The 18,290-nt window shown below is 42.3% G+C and overlaps 1 protein-coding gene across 1 annotated transcript in view; it reads right to left on the reverse strand.

Annotated features, from left to right (window-relative positions):
- LOC139569948 (calpain-2 catalytic subunit-like) overlaps positions 1–18,290 on the reverse strand; it is a 38,363-nt gene that overhangs the window by 6,731 nt on the left and 13,342 nt on the right. Inside the window, exons 8-19 of the mRNA XM_071391338.1 lie at positions 17,929–18,014; positions 17,294–17,368; positions 14,412–14,572; positions 13,222–13,391; positions 7,505–7,516; positions 7,140–7,232; positions 5,207–5,325; positions 2,928–2,964; positions 2,717–2,782; positions 1,760–1,817; positions 1,592–1,656; positions 1,115–1,183 (exon numbers count right to left, since the gene is read on the reverse strand). Coding sequence (XP_071247439.1) covers positions 1,115–1,183; positions 1,592–1,656; positions 1,760–1,817; positions 2,717–2,782; positions 2,928–2,964; positions 5,207–5,325; positions 7,140–7,232; positions 7,505–7,516; positions 13,222–13,391; positions 14,412–14,572; positions 17,294–17,368; positions 17,929–18,014 — 1,011 coding nt within the window. The remainder of the gene's footprint in view (positions 1–1,114; positions 1,184–1,591; positions 1,657–1,759; positions 1,818–2,716; positions 2,783–2,927; positions 2,965–5,206; positions 5,326–7,139; positions 7,233–7,504; positions 7,517–13,221; positions 13,392–14,411; positions 14,573–17,293; positions 17,369–17,928; positions 18,015–18,290) is intronic.

Consider the following 18,290-nt stretch of genomic DNA (forward strand, 5'->3'; position numbering starts at 1 on the left):
GCATTCATAAAAACACTTTCAGCATTCATAAAAACTCCTTCAGCAATCATAAAAACACCTTCAGCATTCATAAAACTACCTTCAGCATTCATAAAAGCACCTTCAGCATTCATAAAAGCACCTTCGTCATTCATTAAAACACGTTCAGCATTCATTAAAACACCTTCAGCATTCATAAAAACACCTTCAGCATTCATAAAAACAGCATTCATAAAAACACCTTCAGCATTCATTAAAGCACCTTCAGCATTCATTAAAGCATCTTCAGCATTCATTAAAGCACCTTCAGCATTCATTAAAGCACCTTCAGCATTCATAAAAGCGCCTTCAGCATTCATAAAAACACCTTCAGCATTCATAAAAAGCACCTTCAGCATTCATAAAAACACCTTCAGCATTCATTGAAACACCTTCAGCATTCATAAAAACACCTTCAGCATTTATTAAAAATCTTCAGCATCCATTAAAACACCTTCAGCATTCATTAAAGCACCTTCAGCATTCATAAAAACACCTTCAGCATTCATAAAAACACCTTCAGCATTCATTAAAACACCATCAGCATTCATTAAAACGCCTTCAGCATTCATAAAACACCTTCAGCATTCATAAAAACACCTTCAGCATTCATTAAAACACCATCAGCATTCATTAAAACGCCTTCAGCATTCATAAAACACCTTCAGCATTCATAAAAACACCTTCAGCATTCATTAACTCACCTTCGTCATTCATTAAAACACCTTCAGCATTCATAAAAACACCTTCAGCATTCATTGAAACACCTTCAGCATTCATAAAAACATCTTCAGCATTCATAAAAACATCTTCAGCATTCATAAAAACACCTTCAGCATTCATTAAAACACCTTCAGCATTCATAAAAGCACCTTCAGCATTCATTGAAGCACCTTCAGCATTCATAAAAACACCTTCAACATTCATAAAAACACCTTCAGCATTCATTAAAACATCTTCAGCATTCATAAAAACACCTTCAGCATTCATTGAAACACCTTCAGCATTCATAAAAACACCTTCAGCATTCATTAGAAATCTTCAGCATTCATTAAAACACCTTCAGCATTCATAAAAACACCTTCAGCATTCATACCAAGTATTTCAGGATCTTCATCCAAAGCATGTGGAATTCAACCAGTCCCAACTTGGAATTTCCATTTTTCTGGAGACAGATGTCAAGGTTTGTAACCTAAAGGTACAGGAAGGTCTCAAACAGATGTCAGTGGGTGTTCACTATGTGTGGTATGACTCATGTATATATTGATTGGTTCAAATATACATCAGGCATCATATGAACAATGTACTCCCTCTTGTAGAAAATGTCTAGCCTGGTCCCAGATCTGGCTGTGCTATCTGGCAACTCCTATGTTTTTATACCGTCGTTGGCAATACAGCACAAACTGATCTGGGACCAGACTAGTCTTATTGGACCCCAATGGCAATAGGAGTTGCCTAGACAGCACAAACAGATCTGAGACCAGGTTAGAAAACAGCATGGAGCAGTACAGACATTTGTGAAGGTGTCAAATCAAGATATAAAGGAAATTGTTTTTGTAACTGTGAAGGATACATCTAGAAGACTGACAATGTGACGTCCAGTTTCAAGACTGAAACCTTCTGTCTTGATATCGGCCCCTGGAAACCGTTAGGACAATATAATTCAGTTGAATAACATTCATTCTAAGGTTCGTTACATACTTGTATAATTTAGAAAGTTATTGAAAAAAAATGTTTTTACTTTTAGCGAAAACTTTGTTCAGAATTTCAACAAGTTGGAAGACAGTCACCTCTCCGTCCTGTTCAGGAAATAGAACGTAGACATTTTGTCACACAAATCAGTCAACTCAGGTCATTATTGTATGTAAACCAGTCAACTCAGGTCATTATTATGTGTAAACCAGTCAACTCAGGTCATTATTGTATGTAAAGCGGTCAACTCAGGTCATTATTGTGTGTAAAGCGGTCAACTCAGGTCATTATTGTATGTAAACCAGTCAACTCAGGTCATTATTATGTGTAAACCAGTCAACTCAGGTCATTATTGTATGTAAAGCGGTCAACTCAGGTCATTATTGTGTGTAAAGCGGTCAACTCAGGTCATTATTGTATGTAAAGCTCAGGTCATTATTGTGTGTAAACCAGTCATCTCAGGTCATTATTGTGTGTAAACCAGTCAACTCAGGTCATTATTGTATGTAAAGCTCAGGTCATTATTGTGTGTAAAGCTCAGGTCATTATTGTGTGTAAAGCTCAGGTCATTATTGTGTGTAAAGCTCAGGTCATTATTGTGTGTAAAGCTCAGGTCATTATTGTATGTAAAGCTCAGGTCATTATTGTGTGTAAAGCTCAGGTCATTATTGTATGTAAAGCTCAGGTCATTATTGTATGTAAAGCTCAGGTCATTATTGTATGTAAAGCTCAGGTCATTATTGTGTGTAAAGCTCAGGTCATTATTGTGTGTAAAGCTCAGGTCATTATTGTGTGTAAAGCTCAGGTCATTATTGTATGTAAAGCTCAGGTCATTATTGTATGTAAAGCTCAGGTCATTATTGTGTGTAAAGCTCAGGTCATTATTGTGTGTAAAGCTCAGGTCATTATTGTGTGTAAAGCTCAGGTCATTATTGTGTGTGAAGCTCAGGTCATTATTGTATGTAAAGCTCAGGTCATTATTGTATGTAAAGCAGAGGGAACTTACACTGCCGGCGATCTGCTTGAACATTTGCTTGAAATTGGGATCCACATCTTTCTCTGCCACTTTAATCTGGAGTGAATAGATGTTGATTAATGAGCATATTTTGGACATATTATCTCGTAAGAGACAGTCAGGGAAACAGTCGTTCTGAATAGATTAACAATAGACTCTGGAATAAATAAGGAAACAACTAAGGAGTCGGTCAACAGCTTACCTCCTTTATCTCTTCAGCAGCCACCGATCCCATTTCACTGGAATCACACAGTTCGTTTCAGTTATACTTTTTATCCACTAGGTGTGGCTAACAGCTTGTAGATAAACAGTTTGTTTTAGTTACACTCTTTATCCACTAGGTGGGGCTAACAGCTTGTAGATAAACAGTTTGTTTTAGTTACACTCTTTATCCACTAGGTGGATAAACAGCTTGTAGATAAACAGTTCGTTTTAGTTACACTCTTTATCCACTAGGTGAGGGTAACAGCTTGTAGATGAACAGTGCTAGCAGAATCCATTGCAAACTGTTCAAAATTGTGATGACCAACATCCTCCACCTATTGTCCCTGTCCAGAAACAACCTGTAGCCCCTTCCCCGTAACCCCTCCTCCTAGGTACTTCATTAAAGAACCCCTTTTCCCATTCCCCTAGGCACTTCATGGACCAACCCCTTAAGGACGAGGAGTTGTTTCTAGACAGGATCATACTAAGAACTAAGAGTTGTTTCTAGACAGGATCATATTAACGACTGAGTTGTTTCTAGACATTCTAGGCTAGGATGTTAAGGAATAGGAGTTGTTTCTAGACAGGACCATCGAGTCTAGGAGGTTAAGGACTAGGAGTTGTTTCTAGACAGGACCATCGTGTCTAGGAGGTTAAAGACTAGGAGTTGTTTCTAGACAGGACCATCGAGTCTAGGAGGTTAAGGACTAGGAGTTGTTTCTAGACAGGACCATCGTGTCTAGGAGGTTAAAGACTAGGAGTTGTTTCTAGACAGGACCATCGAGTCTAGGAGGTTAAGGACTAGGAGTTGTTTCTAGACAGGACCATCGTGTCTAGGAGGTTAAAGACTAGGAGTTGTTTCTAGACAGGACCATCGTGTCTAGGAGGTTAAGGACTAGGAGTTGTTTCTAGACACGACCATCGTGTCTAGGAGGTTAAGGACTAGGAGTTGTTCCTAGACAGGACCATCGTGTTTAGGAGGTTAAAAGGACTAGGAGTTGTTTCTAGACAGGACCATCGTGTCTAGGAGGTTAAGGACTAGGAGTTGTTTCTAGACAGGACCATCGTGTCTAGGAGGTTAAGGACTAGGAGTTGTTTCTAGACAGGACCATCGTGTCTAGGAGGTTAAGGACTAGGAGTTGTTTCTAGACAGGACCATCGTGTCTAGGAGGTTAAGGACTAGGATTTGTTTCTAGACAGGACCATCGTGTCTAGGAGGTTAAGGACTAGGAGTTGTTTCTAGACAGGACCATCGTGTCTAGGAGGTTAAGGACTAGGAGTTGTTTCTAGACAGGATCATAGTGTCTAGGAGGTTAAGGAATAGGAGTTGTTTCTAGACAGGACCATCGTGTCTAGGAGGTAAGGACTAGGAGTTGTTTCTAGACAGGACCATCGTGTCTAGGAGGTTAAGGACTAGGAGTTGTTTCTAGACAGGACCATCGTGTCTAGGAGGTTAAGGACTAGGAGTTGTTTCTAGACAGGACCATCGTGTCTAGGAGGTTAAGGACTAGGAGTTGTTTCTAGACAGGACCATCGTGTCTAGGAGGTTAAGGACTAGGAGTTGTTTCTAGACAGGACCATCGTGTCTAGGAGGTTAAAGACTAGGAGTTGTTTCTAGACAGGACCATCGTGTCTAGGAGGTTAAGGACTAGGAGTTGTTTCTAGACAGGACCATCGTGTCTAGGAGGTTAAGGACTAGGAGTTGTTTCTAGACAGGACCATCGTGTCTAGGAGGTTAAAGACTAGGAGTTGTTTCTAGACAGGACCATCGTGTCTAGGAGGTTAAGGACTAGGAGTTGTTTCTAGACAGGACCATCGTGTCTAGGAGGTTAAAAGGACTAGGAGTTGTTTCTAGACAGGACCATCGTGTCTAGGAGGTTAAGGACTAGGAGTTGTTTCTAGACAGGACCATCGTGTCTAGGAGGTTAAAAGGACTAGGAGTTGTTTCTAGACAGGACCATCGTGTCTAGGAGGTTAAGGACTAGGAGTTGTTTCTAGACAGGACCATCGTGTCTAGGAGGTTAAGGACTAGGAGTTGTTTCTAGACAGGACCATCGTGTCTAGGAGGTTAAGGACTAGGAGTTATTTCTAGACAGGACCATCGTGTCTAGGAGGTTAAGGACTAGGAGTTGTTTCTAGACAGGACCATCGTGCGTGGTTCGAGGTGAACGTACCTGGTGGCAGCCTGTTTCTAGACAGGACCATCGTGTCTAGGAGGTTAAGGACTAGGAGTTGTTTCTAGACAGGACCATCGTGTGTGGTTCGAGGTGAACGTACCTGGTGGCAGCCTGTTTCTCCGAGAACACTCTGAGGATGAAGCTGCCGTTCTTGTGAGGCTGGAAGGTGGAGGGTATGATAACATACTCCCCGGGGGGAAGGCAGAAACGGTCACACACCTACAGAAAAACAAATCACACTTCAATTACATTTCAATTGTAGAATAAGGTTTCAGGATAACAGCCTAGTTCCCTTCAATGATGAAGTAAGGTTTTAGGATAACAGACTAGTTCCCTTCAATAATGAAGTAAGGTTTTAGGATAACAGACTAGTTCCCTTCAATGATGAAGTAAGGTTTTAGGATAACAGACTAGTTCCCTTCAATAATGAAGTAAGGTTTCAGAATAACAGACTAGTTCCCTTCAATAATGAAGTAAGGATAACAGACTAGTTCCCTTCAATAATGAAGTAAGGTTTTAGGATAACAGACTAGTTCCCTTCAATAATGAAGTAAGGATAACAGACTAGTTCCCTTCAATAATGAAGTAAGGATAACAGACTAGTTCCCTTCAATAATGAAGTAAGGTTTTAGGATAACAGACTAGTTCCCTTCAATAATGAAGTAAGGATAACAGACTGGTTCCCTTCAATAATGAAGTAAGGTTTTAGGATAACAGACTAGTTCCCTTCAATAATGAAGTAAGGATAACAGACTAGTTCCCTTCAATAATGAAGTAAGGTTTTAGGATAACAGACTAGTTCCCTTCAATAATGAAGTAAGGTTTTAGGATAACAGACTAGTTCCCTTCAATAATGAAGTAAGGTTTTAGGATAACAGACTAGTTCCCTTCAATAATGAAGTAAGGTTTCAGGATAACAGACTAGTTCCCTTCAATAATGAAGTAAGGTTTTAGGATAACAGACTAGTTCCCTTCAATAATGAAGTAAGGATAACAGACTAGTTCCCTTCAATAATGAAGTAAGGTTTCAGGATAACAGACTAGTTCCCTTCAATAATGAAGTAAGGTTTTAGGATAACAGACCAGTTCCCTTCAATAATGAAGTAAGGTTTTAGGATAACAGACTAGTTCCCTTCAATGATGAAGTAAGGTTTTAGGATAACAGACTAGTTCCCTTCAATGATGAAGTAAGGTTTTAGGATAACATCCTAGTTTCCTTCAATGATGAAGTAAGGTTTTAGGATAACAGACTAGTTCCCTTCAATGATGAAGTAAGGTTTTAGGATAACAGACTAGTTCCCTTCAATGATGAAGTAAGGTTTTAGGATAACAGACTAGTTCCCTTCAATAATGAAGTAAGGATAACAGACTAGTTCCCTTCAATGATGAAGTAAGGTTTTAGGATAACAGACTAGTTCCCTTCAATTATGAAGTAAGGTTTTAGGATAACAGACTAGTTCCCTTCAATAATGAAGTAAGGTTTTAGGATAACAGACTAGTTCCCTTCAATAATGAAGTAAGGTTTTAGGATAACAGACTAGTTTCCTTCAATGATGGAAGTAAGGTTTTAGGATAACAGACTAGTTCCCTTCAATGATGAAGTAAGGTTTTAGGATAACAGACTAGTTCCCTTCAATAATGAAGTAAGGTTTTAGGATAACAGACTAGTTCCCTTCAATAATGAAGTAAGGTTTTAGGATAACAGACTAGTTCCCTTCAATTATGAAGTAAGGTTTTAGGATAACAGACTAGTTCCCTTCAATAATGAAGTAAGGTTTTAGGATAACAGACTAGTTTCCTTCAATGATGGAAGTAAGGTTTTAGGATAACAGACTAGTTCCCTTCAATAATGAAGTAAGGTTTTAGGATAACAGACTAGTTCCCTTCAATAATGAAGTAAGGTTTTAGGATAACAGACTAGTTCCGTTCTATTTATTGTTGACGTGTTTCGGAGCAAGCTCCTTCAAATTAAAACATTCTGTCTTGAAGGTGTAATTTAAAATTGTAACCCACTTTACAAGCAACCGACCTACCTCTCTGGTGTTAATGAAGGTGCTGCTCATGGCCACGGGTTTCTGTCTCAGCAGCACGTCTGGTCCCAGGTGGATGTTAGATTGACCCTTATACTGAGGAAGTGGAGGGGAGGGGAGAGAGATCGCTACCCATGTCCTCAGATAACAATTCATCAACGGGGCAATTGATGTGAAAATATAACAATAGAAAACTGATAGGCAAATCAGATAAAGAGATAGACAGAGAAATCAACCATGGGTTTACCAACCATGAGTGATAAAGAAATAGGATATTGTAGGATATCGTATAATGCACAGAGCAGGCAGCCTCATTACAGACTGAATTGGATTCATCTATTTGCTTGAATTGATTGATGAACACAAACCTCATTAGGAACCTGGAAGAGAAAAGCAGGAAGAAGACTTGTAAATTATCTTAGATGAATCCTGTTGAGTTAAATTACCATCATATTAACATTATATTACCATTATATTACCATTATATTACCTACATGTACATATTACCTCAATTACCTCGACTAACCGGTGCCCCCGCACATTGACTCTGTACCGTAACACCCTGTATATAGCCTCCACATTGACTCTGTACCGTAACACTCTGTATATAGCCTCCACATTGACTCTGTACCGGTACACCCTGTATATAGCCTCCACATTGACTCTGTACCGTAACACCCTGTATATAGCCTCCACATTGACTCTGTACCGTAACACCCTGTATATAGCCTCCACATTGACTCTGTACCGGTACCCCCTGTATATAGCCTCCACATTGACTCTGTACCGTAACACCCTGTATATAGCCTCCACATTGACTCTGTACCGTAACACCCTGTATATAGCCTCCACATTGACTCTGTACCGTAACACCCTGTATATAGCCTCCACATTGACTCTGTACCGTACCCCCCTGTATATAGCCTCCACATTGACTCTGTACCGGTACCCCCCTGTATATAGCCTCCACATTGACTCTGTACCGGTACCCCCCTGTATATAGCCTCCACATTGACTCTGTACCGGTACCCCCTGTATATAGCCTCCACATTGACTCTGTACCGGTACCCCCCTGTATATAGCCTCCACATTGACTCTGTACCGGTACCTCCTGTATATAGCCTCCACATTGACTCTGTACCGTAACACCCTGTATATAGCCTCCACATTGACTCTGTACCGTAACACCCTGTATATAGCCTCCACATTGACTCTGTACCGTAACACCCTGTATATAGCCTCCACATTGACTCTGTACCGGTACCCCCTGTATATAGCCTCCACACTGACTCTGTACCGTAACACTCTGTATATAGCCTCCACATTGACTCTGTACCGTAACACTCTGTATATAGCCTCCACATTGACTCTGTACCGGTACCCCCTGTATATAGCCTCCACATTGACTCTGTACCGTAACACCCTGTATATAGCCTCCACATTGACTCTGTACCGTAACACCCTGTATATAGCCTCCACATTGACTCTGTACCGGTACCCCCTGTATATAGCCTCCACATTGACTCTGTACCGTAACACCCTGTATATAGCCTCCACATTGACTCTGTACCGTAACACCCTGTATATAGCCTCTACATTGACTCTGTACCGTAACACCCTGTATATAGCCTCCACATTGACTCTGTACCGTACCCCCCTGTATATAGCCTCCACATTGACTCTGTACCGGTACCCCCCTGTATATAGCCTCCACATTGATTCTGTACCGGTACCCCCTGTATATAGCCTCCACATTGACTCTGTACCGGTACCCCCTGTATATAGCCTCCACATTGACTCTGTACCGGTACCCCCCTGTATATAGCCTCCACATTGACTCTGTACCGGTACCTCCTGTATATAGCCTCCACATTGACTCTGTACCGTAACACCCTGTATATAGCCTCCACATTGACTCTGTACCGTAACACCCTGTATATAGCCTCCACATTGACTCTGTACCGGTACCCCCCTGTATATAACCTCCACATTGACTCTGTACCGGTACCCCCTGTATATAGCCTCCACATTGACTCTGTACCGTAACACCCTGTATATAGCCTCCACATTGACTCTGTACCGTAACACCCTGTATATAGCCTCCACATTGACTCTGTACCGTAACACCCTGTATATAGCCTCCACATTGACTCTGTACCGGTACCCCCTGTATATAGCCTCCACATTGACTCTGTACCGTAACACCCTGTATATAGCCTCCACATTGACTCTGTACCGTAACACCCTGTATATAGCCTCCACATTGACTCTGTACCGGTACCCCCTGTATATAGCCTCCACATTGACTCTGTACCGGTACCTCCTGTATATAGCCTCCACATTGACTCTGTACCGTAACACCCTGTATATAGCCTCCACATTGACTCTGTACCGTAACACCCTGTATATAGCCTCCACATTGACTCTGTACCGAAACACCCTGTATATAGCCTCCACATTGACTCTGTACCGGTACCCCCTGTATATAGCCTCCACATTGACTCTGTACCGGTAACACCCTGTATATAGTCTCCTCATTGACTCTGTACCGTAACACCCTGTATATAGCCTCCACATTGACTCTGTACCGTACCTCCCAGTATATAGCCTCCACATTGACTCTGTACCGTAACACCCTGTATATAGCCTCCACATTGACTCTGTACCGTAACACCCTGTATATAGCCTCCACATTGACTCTGTACCGTAACACCCTGTATATAGCCTCCACATTGACTCTGTACCGGTACCCCCTGTATATAGCCTCCACATTGACTCTGTACCGTAACACCCTGTATATAGCCTCCACATTGACTCTGTACCGTAACACCCTGTATATAGCCTCCACATTGACTCTGTACCGTAACACCCTGTATATAGCCTCCACATTGACTCTGTACCGTAACACCCTGTATATAGCCTCCACATTGACTCTGTACCGTAACACCCTGTATATAGCCTCCACATTGACTCTGTACCGTAACACCCTGTATATAGCCTCCACATTGACTCTGTACCGGTACCCCCCTGTATATAGCCTCCACATTGACTCTGTACCGTAACACCCTGTATATAGCCTCCACATTGACTCTGTACCGGTACCCCCTGTATATAGCCTCCACATTGACTCTGTACCGGTACACCCTGTATATAGCCTCCACATTGACTCTGTACCGGTACCCCCTGTATATAGCCTCCACATTGACTCTGTACCGGTACCCCCCTGTATATAGCCTCCACATTGACTCTGTACCGGTACCCCCTGTATATAGCCTCCACATTGACTCTGTACCGGTACCCCCTGTATATAGCCTCCACATTGACTCTGTACCGGTACCCCCCTGTATATAGCCTCCACATTGACTCTGTACCGGTACCCCCTGTATATAGCCTCCACATTGACTCTGTACCGTAACACCCTGTATATAGCCTCCACATTGACTCTGTACCGTAACACCCTGTATATAGCCTCCACATTGACTCTGTACCGGTAACCCCCTGTATATAGCCTCCACATTGACTCTGTACCGTAACACCCTGTATATAGCCTCCACATTGACTCTGTACCGTAACACCCTGTATATAGCCTCCACATTGACTCTGTACCGGTAACACCCTGTATATAGCCTCCACATTGACTCTGTACCGTAACACCCTGTATATAGCCTCCACATTGACTCTGTACCGTAACACCCTGTATATAGCCTCCACATTGACTCTGTACCGGTACCCCCTGTATATAGCCTCCACATTGACTCTGTACCGTAACACCCTGTATATAGCCTCCACATTGACTCTGTACCGTAACACCCTGTATATAGCCTCCACATTGACTCTGTACCGTAACACCCTGTATATAGCCTCCACATTGACTCTGTACCGTAACACCCTGTATATAGCCTCCACATTGACTCTGTACCGTAACACCCTGTATATAGCCTCCACATTGACTCTGTACCGTAACACCCTGTATATAGCCTCCACATTGACTCTGTACCGTAACACCCTGTATATAGCCTCCACATTGACTCTGTACCGTAACACCCTGTATATAGCCTCCACATTGACTCTGTACCGTAACCTCTGTATATAGCCTCCACATTGACTCTGTACCGTAACCCCTGTATATAGCCTCCACATTGACTCTGTACCGTAACACCCTGTATATAGCCTCCACATTGACTCTGTACCGTAACCTCTGTATATAGCCTCCACATTGACTCTGTACCGTAACACCCTGTATATAGCCTCCACATTGACTCTGTACCGTAACACCCTGTATATAGCCTCCACATTGACTCTGTACCGTAACACCCTGTATATAGCCTCCACATTGACTCTGTACCGTAACACCCTGTATATAGCCTCCACATTGACTCTGTACCGGTACCCCCTGTATATAGCCTCCACATTGACTCTGTACCGGTACCCCCTGTATATAGCCTCCACATTGACTCTGTACCGGTACCCCCCTGTATATAGCCTCCACATTGACTCTGTACCGTAACACCCTGTATATAGCCTCCACATTGACTCTGTACCGTAACCTCTGTATATAGCCTCCACATTGACTCTGTACCGTAACACCCTGTATATAGCCTCCACATTGACTCTGTACCGTAACACCCTGTATATAGCCTCCACATTGACTCTGTACCGTAACACCCTGTATATAGCCTCCACATTGACTCTGTACCGTACACCCTGTATATAGCCTCCACATTGACTCTGTACCGGTACCCCCTGTATATAGCCTCCACATTGACTCTGTACCGTAACACCCTGTATATAGCCTCCACATTGACTCTGTACCGTAACACCCTGTATATAGCCTCCACATTGACTCTGTACCGGTACCCCCTGTATATAGCCTCCACATTGACTCTGTACCGTAACACTCTGTATATAGCCTCCACATTGACTCTGTACCGTAACACCCTGTATATAGCCTCCACATTGACTCTGTACCGTAACACCCTGTATATAGCCTCCACATTGACTCTGTACCGGTACCCCCTGTATATAGTCTCCACATTGACTCTGTACCGTAACACCCTGTATATAGCCTCCACATTGACTCTGTACCGTAACACCCTGTATATAGCCTCCACATTGACTCTGTACCGGTAACCTCCTGTATATAGCCTCCACATTGACTCTGTACCGTAACACCCTGTATATAGCCTCCACATTGACTCTGTACCGTAACACCCTGTATATAGCCTCCACATTGACTCTGTACCGTAACACCCTGTATATAGCCTCCACATTGACTCTGTACCGGTACCCCCTGTATATAGCCTCCACATTGACTCTGTACCGGTACCCCCTGTATATAGCCTCCACATTGACTCTGTACCGTAACACCCTGTATATAGCCTCCACATTGACTCTGTACCGTAACACCCTGTATATAGCCTCCACATTGACTCTGTACCGGTACCCCCCTGTATATAGCCTCCACATTGACTCTGTACCGTAACACCCTGTATATAGCCTCCACATTGACTCTGTACCGGTACCCCCCTGTATATAGCCTCCACATTGACTCTGTACCGGTACCCCCTGTATATAGCCTCGCTATTGTTATTTTACTGCTGCTGTATAATTATTTGTTACTTTTATTTTCAATTTTTTTACTTATCTATTTTTTACTTAACACTTATTTTTCTTAAAACTGCATTGTTGGTTTAGGGCTTTTAAGTAAGCATTTCACGTTTTTTATTATTTTACTAGACAAGTCAGATAAGAACAAATTCTTATTTACAATGACGGCCTAGGAACAGTGGGGTAACTGCCTTGTTCAGGGGCAGAACAACAGATTTTTACCTTGTCAGCTCTGGGATTTGATCTTGCAATCTTTCAGTTACTAGTCCAACACTCTAACCGCTAGGCTACCTGCTGCACCACTGTAAGGTCTACTACACCTGTTGTATTCGGGCGCATGTGACAAATACAATTTGATTTGATTGGATTTGATTTGATATTAACAGAACAGAGTATGATGGATCAGAATAGGTGATTGATGATCTATGCTTCATTTGGGGCGAGGGGCCTAATTAAGAAACATTGGTGTAATACATACCGCGTAGATGGCGAACCCGACGGCACTGAGGTCTTCCCCCATCTGGCGGTTGCGCCGTCCGTCTTTCTGCATCAGGCCCACCAGGAAAGTGCAGCCATCCACACCATCCAGAGGGTCATCGTCCACATCCTCCAGACACACCAGAAACTGGGGGTTGGAGCAGAATGTGGCTGGAAGGAAACCACACAGAGGGAAATCAGTGCCTTGCTTAAGGGCAAAACGAGAGGAAATGGCATCTAGGATACATCGAAATTTTACCCAACCAGTGAAAGACTCTCTCATACTCCTTCTGTAATATGGGGGCTCGAAATAAACATGAACAAAATCTCCAAAAACACTCAAATGTACTGAACAAAAATATAAACGCAGAATGCAACGATTTAATAGATTTTAATGAGTTACAGATCGTATAAGGAAATCAGTCATTTTGTGTGATTCAACCGGTTTCCCCGGACCAGCTGTGCTATTTTCCCGCCAATATCCAGCAACTTCACACAGCCATTGAAGAGGAGTGGGACAACATTCCACAGGTGACATTCAACAGCCAGAGCAACTCTACGCGAAGGAGACGTGTCACGCTGCATGAGGCAAAATGGTGGTTCACCAGATACTGACTCGTTTTTTTTACAAGGTAGCTTTTTTGGCGGCAGCGTAGCCTAGTGGTTAGAGCGTTGGACTAGTAACCCAAAGGTTGCAAGATCGAATCCCCGAGCTGACAAGGTTAAAAAAATCTGTCGTTCTGCCCCTGAACAAGGCAGTTTAACCCACTGTTCCTAGGCCATCATTGAAAATAAGAGTTTTTCTTAACTGACTTGCCTGGTAAAATCAAATCAAATCTGTGACCAACAGATTCATATCTGTATTCCCAGTCATGTGTAATCCATAGATTAGTGCCTAATGAAATCATTATTAATGACTGATTTCCTTATATGAAATGTAACTCAGGAAAATCGATGAAATTGTTGCATTCTACGTTTATATTTTTGTTCAAGTATATTTGGGTGTTTTTGGAGATTTTGTTCATGTTTATTTATAGCCCCCGATAATGCAGAACGATAATGGGAGAGTCAAGTGAAATCGCAAAACAAAAGTCTCTTTCAGACTATTTTATAACACGGCTTTTACTGTACTGTACATCTACAGACGGTCAACAACTTCTCCTTTAAACTATTCAGACTTGTTAGATGTACCTGGATGGTTCCTGCAGCCTCCAGCGGTAGACCCTACTCTCCACATGCCTTTGTACTGGTAGTGGTTCCAGCGGCCCACCTCGTCATTGGTCAGTGTGTCCGGAGTCAGGTTACAGATCTCCAGCTTGGAGAACTGACGCATAAAGTCTGAATAGGACATCCTGGAGACACAGAGACGGAGCCTGGATGAACCAGACGTAACACAGTGCACACCATGGTTTCACTTCAAACAACAGTGAAATAAGTCGGGGATGCCAAGCTAAGAGCTGCCTCACAATGTCTGAGTCGAACATCCTGGAGATTCTGCTGGAAACACTTCAGCATCAGCAGACACGGTGATGTAGGCGTTAGCCGAAACACGTCCGCTGTATTTTAATAACGACTTAGCCTACACAATAGAGGCTTTTTAACTTTCATACCCACACAAGTGCCTGATTTTAATGCCACTTAGCAACCAATTGTGGTTATAATTTTTTATTTAGCCTTTCTACAGATGCAGTATCTTAATTTGATCCTCCTGTTGATGCAGGAATATTCCTGCAAGGCAGGAAATGCAAACGTGTAGTATTTTCTAGGTTTAAAAAGGCTTCTAGAGTTTGGAATTTCCGCTTTAAAATGTCAGAGATGATTTGCCCTAACTAAAAATATATCAAGCCCTACACCACCGTTATTATAATTCACATTACCTGTTGCCGTAGGATTATTTTCCTTCTGTAGCAGGCTGGCTCAAATTAAGATCCTACATCAGTAGTACTATTCTTCTGAAACAGCACCTGTGGTTGTCTTGAATGTTTACATGTTTTATGTGGCTCAGTTGGTAGAGCGTGAAGCTTGCAACGTCAGGGTTGTGGGTTCAATTCCAAAAAATCCAAACACAGTCATATGAAACAAATACCAGCTCCAGCATCTGTAAGGAGTTTTGGAGATCATTCCACAGGAGATGCGTAAAAACAACTAAAAGCAGATTCATCTAGCTGGGTGGTGATTGAATGGATCTCCTGGTCTAAAGTAGTGCACTACTACCCTATAGACCCTGGTCTAAAGTAGTGCACTACTACCCGATAGACCCTGGTCTAAAGTAGTGCACTACTACCCTATAGACCCTGGTCTAAAGTAGTGCACTACTACCCGATAGACCCTGGTCTAAAGTAGTGCACTACTACACTATAGACCCTGGTCTAAAGTAGTGCGCTACTACCCTATAGGCCCTGGTCTAAAGTAGTGCACTACTACCCTATAGACCCTGGTCTAAAGTAGTGCACTACTTAGTATACATTTAAGTTTAAAAAAGGATCTAAGTGTAGTATTTACAGAATTATTTAGGTCACAGGGGTCACCACAGGGGTCACAGGGGTCACCACCTTTGTGAAGGAGGAGTATATGGGCGGCCTTCCAGACCCTGCCGATGGCTCCAGAAACCATTGTAATCTAAAACATTTGTGTTAAATAATCTGCAATCACAGGAGCAGAAAGCTGCAGCAAGAAAGGATCAAGCAAATCAACCTCACTGTACTATTTTAGAACGTAACAAGTAGAAAGTTGTTGAAATGAAAACAAAGATTTACTAGAAATTGAACTTCCCTTCAAAACAACTAAGAGTCTGGGAGAGGGGCAGGCACTCGATTTATTAATAAACCACCATTTCATTTAAATAAAAAGCCTTCCTGAGATCAAACACTGATCAAGAGCATCACTTATCTTACATTTCTCAGTAATCATGCCAGAGTCTGACATAACTTTCTTATGCAGGAAAGGAGAGGACTTTCGACGCTTCAGTGCATTAAATGTTGTACAAAATTTAGACGGATCACCAGCAAAGTCTGAGATAGAACATAGAAAGTAGCTAGATTTTGTTTTCTTGATTGAAAATGAACATGTACTTCTCAAACTGAAAAGCTGCCAATCAGCTAAGGAGTCATTATTTCTAGTCTTGGCCCAGGCCTGATTTCTCATCACAAAAAGATCTAAAAGTTCTATAGAGAAGCAAGGATTTGTTCTCTTTTTTACTCAAAGGCTTTTAAAGGGTGCGTGTTTGTCTGCCAGAGAGATACAAATAGATGAGAACAATTCTGAAGGGATCCTGCTACTTCTTTTGATTCAAATATCTCAGTAAAATTGACAGAACTTGGAGGGAATCCCACACAGGAGAATTAATAGTGCAGGACAGAACTGGGAGGGAACACAGGAGAATTAATAGTACAGAACAGAACTGGGATGGAACACAGGAGAGTTAATAGAACAGAACTAGGATGGAACACAGGAGAGTTAATAGAACAGAACTGGGAGGGAACACAGGAGAGTTAATAGTACATAACTGGGAGGGAGCACAGGAGAGTTAATAGTACAGAACTGGGAGGGAACACAGGAGAGTTAATAGAACAGAACTGGGATGGAACACAGGAGAGTTAATAGTACAGAACTAGGATGGAACACAGGAGAGTTAATAGTACATAACTGGGAGGGAGCACAGGAGAGTTAATAGTACAGAACTGGGAGGGAACACAGGAGAGTTAATAGAACAGAACTGGGATGGAACACAGGAGAGTTAATAGAACAGAACATAACTGGGAGGGAACACAGGAGAGTTAATAGTACAGAACAGAACAAATGCTCTATTATACATCTGTAGACATCAAATGGACTTAATGAAATACAAATTAAATAAATGTATTGGCACAAAGACAGACCAGGGGGTCACAGATTTAAAAAAATATATAAAAAAATATCTGGTAAGACTTTTTTGAAACCCCCAACTCATAACGCCTTCATGCCAAACGCATTTATTAACCTGTTATTAAGCTTCATAAATAGTGCCATAACTTCTGAGAAGGAAAACTCTTAGTGACACAGTGCCATCCCTCAAGGGCCAGTGGTTGACGTACCAGAACTCCCCGTCCTCAGCAACATGATCCAGCTTCAGCTTCTCGTCGGGACGGACGTATTTCCATTCACTGGACCTGATAAATGTGATGCAGCAGTCAGTGTCAATAGTGTTTTTGTTTTTTACAGGTGATCATGGTCTATGAAGTATACAGAGAGATATTCTACCCTACCAAGCAAAAAGGCCGTAACTGCTCATAGCGTGGAACTGAGAAAAAGGGCTTTTATTTACCTCGGTTTCACAGTAACTTTATGCAGTTATTGCTAACATGACCCCCAATTTCTCCAAAACACAATACAATAGAGGCAGGATACTTGTCCACATGATTAAGCATGTATTTAATGTAGCAAAAATGACATTAACTCATTTTGGATCAATTTAGCAGTTACTGCCTTTTTGCATGGTAGGGCAGTTTTCCACCCTCAATATTGTTTGGTGTAGGTCTTCCTTGTGGACACAGTGGGCATATCGTAGCCTGGTCCCAGACCTGTTTGTGCTGTCTCTACAACTCCTTTGGTGACAACGAGCATAGAAGTTGACAAGACGGCACAAACAAATCTGGGACCAGGCTGTAGAGGTTGTTTGTCTTGTAGTCTATTTCAGAGTGCTGTTTGGAAGTTACCATCATTCCCTTACCCATCACTCCAGGGCCCAGTCCACTCCACCTGTCCCCAGGGGTTCCTGATGCGAATCAGCTGGACCGGGTCTCTATGGAGATGGACCTGGATTGAGGACAGGACTCACTTAGGCCTGTGGTCTTATTTAACACACTCAGTACTGTGCTTTTCCCCCATATTTTTTGTGGTTTTATTGAATGGGTAGGACAGTCAAGGGAAGACAGAAAAGGTAGAAGTGCCCATCAGAAAGACAGATTAACCTGGGGTTAGAGCCCATCAGAAAGACAGATTAACCTGGGGTTAGAGCCCATCAGAAAGCAGATTAACCTGGGGTTAGAGCCCATCAGAAAGACAGATTAACCTGGGGTTAGAGCCCATCAG

This window comes from Salvelinus alpinus, chromosome 3, assembly GCF_045679555.1.
Source record: "Salvelinus alpinus chromosome 3, SLU_Salpinus.1, whole genome shotgun sequence".
NCBI classification, from domain to species: domain Eukaryota; kingdom Metazoa; phylum Chordata; class Actinopteri; order Salmoniformes; family Salmonidae; genus Salvelinus; species Salvelinus alpinus.